The sequence below is a fragment of the Haematobia irritans genome, chromosome 1 (genome assembly GCF_050003625.1).
Source record: "Haematobia irritans isolate KBUSLIRL chromosome 1, ASM5000362v1, whole genome shotgun sequence".
Taxonomy (NCBI): Eukaryota; Metazoa; Arthropoda; class Insecta; order Diptera; family Muscidae; genus Haematobia; species Haematobia irritans.
The window spans coordinates 138,578,096-138,585,882 of NC_134397.1; the positions used below are offsets into that span (position 1 = coordinate 138,578,096).

The 7,787-nt window shown below is 33.8% G+C and overlaps 1 protein-coding gene across 1 annotated transcript in view; it reads right to left on the minus strand.

The window, feature by feature from the left end:
• Window positions 1-6,573, minus strand: part of sosie (oogenesis-related protein sosie) — a 48,855-nt gene extending 42,282 nt beyond the window's left edge. The window contains exon 1 of the mRNA XM_075291748.1: window positions 5,970-6,573. Coding sequence (XP_075147863.1) covers window positions 5,970-6,114 — 145 coding nt within the window. The 5' untranslated portion in view covers window positions 6,115-6,573. The remainder of the gene's footprint in view (window positions 1-5,969) is intronic.
• Window positions 6,574-7,787: the final 1,214 nt, after the last annotated feature.

A 7,787-nucleotide genomic window follows, 5' to 3' on the forward strand; every position in this document is an offset into this window, starting at 1 on the left:
GATATAATTGATCATTTCAATAGCAATATCGCTCAGAAGTGATGTAAAATCTGGACTGTACTGCTTTTCCTGCATCTATGGTATAATGCATGCGTTGGATGCAATAACGTCAACGAATGATCGTAAACTAACCCAGCAAAAAGCGTCGCCAAAAAAGTAGTGAAAATGTTCTTTTTGGATCCGGAAGTGGTGCCAAATTGACGCAGAAGCGATGAATTTAACATGGGCTTGTCATAGGACGGATGTCCACCATTTCAACAGCCGCTGCACTGAATTTCCATCAATTCTTAAGGTGTGAGTCGAATTTAGTGTTATGGATGTGATTTAAGAAATTTTGTGATATTTTGACAAATAAATAATTTTTAAAATTTTTTATGATTTTTAATGCATTATAACGCTTGTCTGGCTGGAACTTCTGTGAGCAAATATTTTCAAAAATTCGAAATTTTTCTACAAAGGATTTAGCATTTATTTCGGCTAAATTTAAATAATTTGCACTATTTTGTTAATTCTTCATCTGTTTTAACCTATTTGAAACACACAAAAAAATTAATTTCCCATTAAAAATATGAAAAAAACAAGTTATAAAGAAATTGACTCAAATGAACATGTGCAGTTAAAATAAAGAACATCTGTGGGAGAGCATTTTTGGAAGTTCTTTTAAAGTTGTGCCTAGAGAAGAACTTCCAAATTTTTTTGCTGGGAATTTGATTACTCGTTTATGTTATTGCCACCGATACATGCAGAGTAGATGCACTGCATATTTTATTGTATCCCAAAAGGCGCATCTAATCCATTACTGCTGAAGTATTTTTTGATGGGGTATAAATAAATGATTTGTTCTTGCAAATTTTTAGAGTCTTTAATAGACTAAATAGACAATATATTAAAAATATTTGCAGTGTATAATACGTGTAAGAAGTTTCACAAATAAAATTTCGACCGGTCAACATTCACATAGAGGGGGCAGTAGGGAGTCCGAACCCAATACCGGTTAACCGGATTCAATTATGCAAATCGAAATCGTATAGTGAAAAAATTTGTATTTTCGATTAAACGCGAAAACCGGGGTTTGACCATCAATTAATTTTTTGTATTTCAATGAAATTTCCATCTACTTCGTAATATGTTTCTTCCGGAAGTCGAATTATTTGTGGAGAGATACAAAAGATGAAAACCAACTGAATACTTACAACACTTTTTAGTGTTCAGCTTTAACTGAAAGTAAATTCCAAATATCTTCTCTCCGGTTAACTTTAGCTGAAAAATTTCCGGCAGTTAAGTTCCTAACTGACATATGGAATATAAACGCAAGATGGCAGCTATGCCCATAAAACGGTTTAAAAGTTCGTTAGTTAACGGAGCACTAACGGAGCTTCATGAAAATGGGCGTAAGTAGCATAAAATAATCTTTGACTAGACTACTTGACGATTTTGTATACATTTTTTTAGTTAAACGTAATTCCGCTTTGTTGTAAAATCCTTCATCTGCCAACGCTGAAACGGTATGGAGTAAGTATATAAATATTATACCTTAAATTAAAACTTGAATTCCGAGCTTTAATTTAAGTTATAATCTAATATATAAAAATAAGTCGGGTTTTCCTTCCTGACGCAATAACTTCAGAACGCACGAATCTATTTCCACGGTTTTGCATTCGTTGGAAAGGTCTCGGGCTACGTAAGGTTTATTTCAACGGAAAAGCGGGAAATTAATCAGTTTTATATACAGCGCCATCTCTGATGCAACTCCAGAACGCAAGAACCGTTTTCCACGATTTTGCATTCGTTGGAAAGGTCTCGGACTCTGTGAAGTTTATAGCAATGAAAATTCAAGAAAAGTTTCAACGGAAAAGAGGGAAAATCTTTTTTTACATACAACGCACATTAAAAAATTTTATATTTTGAATTCATCGCAGTTGCTCATTTTTTGATATCTGAGGTGCCCGACTTTTTGAAAATGGGAACAAAATTATCTGATTTGCTTGAAATTTTCCGGACAGGTTGAAGGGGGCGTCTAGGCAAAGAACAGCTACTTTATTTTTCGATAATTGGTCGATGAGGGGGACCTCCCCTTTGTTCGATTTTTTTATACCCTCCACCATAGGATGGGGGTATATTAACTTTGTCATTCCGTTTGTAACACATGGAAATATTGCTCTAAGACCCCATAAAGTATATATATTCTGGGTCGTGGTGAAATTCTGAGTCGATCTGAGCATGTCCGTCCGTCCGTCCGTCTGTTGAAATCACGCTAACTTCCGACCGAAACAAGCTATCGACTTGAAACTTGGCTCAAGTAGTTGTTATTGATGTAGGTCGGATGGTGTTGCAAATGGGCCATATTGGTCCACTATTACGTATAGCCCCCATATAAACGGACCCCCAAATTTGGCTTGCGAATGCTCTAAGAGATGCAAATTTCATCCGATCCGGCTGAAATTTGGTGTTAGTATATGGTCTCTAACAACCATACAAAAATTGGTCCACATCGGTAAACTTTTACGTGCAGCCCCCATATAAAAGGACCCCCAAATTTGGCTTGCGATTGCTCTAAAAGAAGCAAATTTCATCCGATCCGGCTGAAATTTGGTGTTAGTATATGGTCTCTAACAACCATACAAAAATTGGTCCACATCGGTCCATAGTTATATATAGCCCCCATATAAATCGATCCCCAGATTTGTTCTCCGGAGCCTCTTGGAGAAGCAAAATTCATCCGATTCGGTTGAAATTTGCTACGTGGTGTTAGTTTAAGGCCGCTAATAACCATGCCAAAATTGGTCCATATCGGTCTATAGTTATATATAGCCGATCCCCAATCACATAAAAATTGGTCCATATCGGTTCATATTCATGGATGCCACTCGAGCCAAAAATAATCTACCAAAAGTTTATTTTTATAGAAAACATTGTCAAAATGTATTTCTATAGAAAATTTTGTTAAAATTTTATTTCTATAGAAAATTTTGTCAAAATTTTATTTCTATAGAAAATTTTGACAAAATTTTATTTCTATAGAAAATTTTGTCAAAATTTTATTTCTATAGAAAATTTTTTCCAAACTTTATTTCTATAGAAAATTTTGTCAAAATTTTACTTCTGTAGAAAATGTTGTCAAAATTTTATTTCTATAGCAACTTTAAACTTAATTACATACGTATTTAATCAGCCTTTTTTAGTTTAATATATACCACGTATGGACTATGTGGTATATATAACGGTGTTAGGAAGTTTTAAGATACCTTGCCATCGGCTTCAGTAGAAGCTTCAGCCTGGCCGAACTTACGGCCGTATATACTTGTTTTTTTTTTTAAGTACAGTAAAATTTGTCGACTTACTGAAATTTTACGGAGAACTAAGAACATTCCCTGAATGGGTAGGTTATATTGTTATAATGGATATCTGCTATTTAAAAATTGGGCTTTTAATTTGCATGAGATTTTCTGGGACATCTACACTATATACGCTATATGATTTTTTGATATTTGAAAGGGGAGGAAGACCTCCTCTAAAACTGAAAAAACTACAATTCTCAAATTTACTTGAAATTTACAAATACCGTAGGGGAAGGTTATGAAATCAATATGGTGTACTTGATTTTTGGGTATCTGGACGGGAACCTTCCCCTTGCCCCACACTATGAAACTTGAAGGAAAGTTTACAGATTTTCTTGCAATTTGCAGCGAAAGCGACGCCCCTTAAAAAAAATAAGGCAAAATCTAACCTCCTCCGATTTACTTGAAATTGGGAGAAGATGATTAAATTTATACAGGGTATATGATTTTTCGATGTCTGCTTGGGGAAGGAGAATAGTGAAGTTGGGTAGTTTGTGAAATGGATATATTGTACGTGAATTTACGATATCTGGTCGTGGTGGAGCGAAAGAGGGTGGGTTCCTTTTGACCGATTTTTTGCAAATAGAAAGTAGAAGATTGTCGAAAAAGCAAGTAGTCCGATTTTTTTGAAATGTACGGGACACGTGTGTGGAAACCATAGAGTGATTAATCAGTACTTCAGTTTTTGTGCCAGACTTCCCCTGACCCTACTTTTTAAAAGAGTTCAAATCTTTTCGAATTTGTTTTCAGGTCGAAGGATATGGTTGACTAAGTTAACGAAAATAGAGATGTTATGTATTGTTATGAATGAAAATATAAAGAACGCTGGTTCAAATCTCACCAGCGGCAATTTTTTTTATTAAATATTTTTCTAACAAGTTATTTTTTATGTTTACATCGTTTTTATTTTGTTATTTTTGACATATATTTTTTCCATTAAAAATCAACAAAAAATTAAAAATTATCGTAATTTTCAAAACCTTCTCAAAAGAACTTCCATGGAAGTGAAAAAGTCAAAGGGCACATGTTCAAATCCCAGCTTGGAAGATTTTTTTTTTACTTTTTATTGATTTTCTATTCTTTTGCCTGCATCGGAAGTGGAAAAATCGATGGGGGATCCCGTGATGTGCTTTAAAAGAAATGTTTGTGGATTTGTCCAAAGGACTGCATCGGAAGTGGAAAAAAATTCATGGGGAATTCCGAGATGTGCTTTAAAAGAAATGTTTGTGGAACCACTTCCAATTTTTTTGCTGGGTATATAAAGCCCCCATATAAACCGATCCCCAGACTTTACTTCTTGAGCCTCCTGGACAAGCAAATTTCATCCGATCCGGTGGAAATTAGTACGTGATATCTACATATGGTAACAACGGTCCCTAATATAATTATATATATCCTACATATAAAGCGATCCCCAGATTTGGTTTCATCTGATCCCTTTTAAATTCGGCTCCCTAATTGCCGTGCAAAAAATGGTTCATATCGGTTCATAATTATTTTTATATTCCTCTATATAAACCGATCAAGAACTAAATTAGCTTATATAGGAATTTAATCTGCCTTTTCTATATAATAAAGTCTTCATGTGGAATAAATTACAATTTAGAAGATAATGTTAAGAAGATTTCAGATACCTTTCCATCGAACTACCCAAGTATTTAGTAGAACATACTAAGCAATACATGGTGGAGGGTACATAAGATTCGGCGTGGCCGAATTTACAGTCTTATATATTGTTTTTTGTTCACTGTATATCCCATTTCCTTATAAAATCGTCACTGCTTAGTCGAAAAACTTGTTAAAACGACTTAAATTTTCCACTAGCCCAACTTATATGTATCTGCCGATAAATCATGTATGTTCTCCGTCGGAGTTTTGTTTCCGGATCATTGAAGATTCTTGGAAATGTCTCTCATTCCCATTTGAATCGACCGGGGCAGACGACAGGCGGAATATTAAATAAAACAAAGAATTTGTTTTACCCTTATTTTATTATTTTCTAATTTTTGAAAATTGCGGTTTCTGAGGTAATTTGGTTAATGGAACAGATGGACATGACTGGAGATACCATGATGATGCGTTAACGATTTTTTTTTTATTTTTTGACTAAGAAATATTTTTTATTTAATTAAAATATTAATTAGGATAATTAATGTTTTAATTAAAAATATAAAAATAATCAATTAATCAAAATTAAAAAAAATTTTAATTGACATTTATTTTTTATTGGATTAAGAAAATATTTTTTTCTATTTTATATTTGCACAGTACAAACAATTTTAAACAAATTTTGAAAATATATAACAGAATATATTTAGGAGGCTATATTACAGAGGCGATTTTTCTTCATTGAGGGTGTACATGATTTATTTTTCAAGATCATTTGTATCGCGAATTTGAATAATTATAACATTGAAAATACACTGTTCTATAAAACAAAGGAAAATGTTCTCTCAACTTAACCCCATAACATTTGAATTATATTTTGTGGATTGTGGGTTTTCATTGTGGGTGGGAGTAACTAATATTAATTTGCAAATAAATCTTCAAATGCAAGTCATGGCTAAACAACGCCTAATTCCTAGAAGAAATGTTTCTAAACGGGGAAAAGTAATCCAAAGGTATACTTACTTATGGGTCCTGGTGTAGGTGGTGGAGGAAGATTGGACTTGCCAAATGTGGTTAAAGCTGTTGAACTAACACCAAATAAGATGATGAAAACTCCAAAAAGCATTGTCAAACTGCCACATTGTGTAAAACGCTTTAGGGGCTGCATTTTGTTCACTTAAGTTTATTCACTGTTCTTACTTTTCCCAATTGTAAACTTTTATATTTTCTATTTTGGGGTCTTGTAATTTTTCTATAATATTTTTTTTATTTTATTAAACTCACTTAACTCTTTCTTTTCCACTTGATTATTTGTTCTTTTTTATAGTAATCCTTCGGGTTTTCTTTCGTTTTACAGTCCCGTCCATTAAGTCCTTGCCTAGGCTAAACCAAAATCACTTTTCGATTTACTTTCACCTTCTTTATATGTTTTTGTAAAATTGTTGTTCTTTTTTCCCAAGAATATTTTGTTTTTTTTTTTACTCCAATTATTCTTTTTGTTGTTGGCTGAGATTAAGAGGGCTAGAGCGCAGCAAAAGCAACAACGACCCTCTCGCTTGAACGCTTTAATAGTAAGTGAATATTATTCCAAGAGTTTCAAAGCTTAAGTTCAGCTTGTGATTGTGAGTGGTGAGCGGAATAAACGAACTAGCCAGTGAGTGAGTGAGTTCTTCATTTGTTCCGATTTTATTGTCGCTGCGCGATTTAACTGTTCTTCTTGTACTCGAATTATTTTAATGATGCGTCGTCCTCTTGCAAGAGGCCTCCTCTAGCTGGCTTAAAAGAAAGCAAGAACAACAACAACAACGACGACGACGTAAGCAGCAACTGAAAGCAACAAATTGATGCCTAAAAGTAGGCAAATAATAAACACTCGAATAACACATATGACTAACTAGCTGCTAACACTAATACTTAGTACACACTGCAAGCAAGAATTTTGTTCTATAAAAACTTAGGTGGGGTGAGTATTGTAGTGAGAAATAAAAAGAGAGAGTGAAGAAGTTAAACCAGAATGATGAGAGAACAATTGCTAAAAATGTTATCGCGTCCAAGCACTTGAAGAAAAACACCTTGAGATAGGCAAAATATTAAAAGTGTCCAGCGGTTGGTTTATTAATTTAGGTTAAATTTAGTTGTTAATACAAGAGTTGACAGCTTGACATTTTTGAGGTTATACATACTCAGAACGTTTTTATATACCAACGCTATTTATGTTGTTTAGAGCAACTTAAAAAATTCATCTCGCCCAAGAAAATGAAATTAAATCGTGAGCATTTTTGTGCGATGTATTTTTTTTTACTTTCGTCTTGAATTAACTCAATATCAGTGCATCGAATTTCGTGAAAGTCATCCAAAATGATTTAATAGTGCAAAATAAATGCTTAAAACATACGATCGCGGTCCTTTGAAACACATGTGAAATGGTGACAAGTAGTGGTAAATTTCTAAGTCGATCTAAGCATGTCCGTCCGTACTTCTGTTGAAATCACGTTAACTTCCGAACGAAACAAGCTATCGACTTGAAACTAGAGGTGTGCACGTGACACGAAATTGTCGTGACTTACGACAATTTTAGTGATACGTGCGTGAGTCACGCTCATGACAACAGTGTGTCGTGCGTAAGCGTGAGTCACGAAAATAATATCTTCGTGAGTGTGCGTGAGTAAAGAATTACACTCACGAAAATATTCCTGCTCACCAACATAAAACGTTTAAGAGTTATATTCAATTACAATTTTAGTGACACCTGGGATGTTAAGAGTTTAATAACACTCTCAATTTTAATAATGCTCATGTTTTCAGACACTTCGGTAAGGTAAATTAATCATAAAATTATTC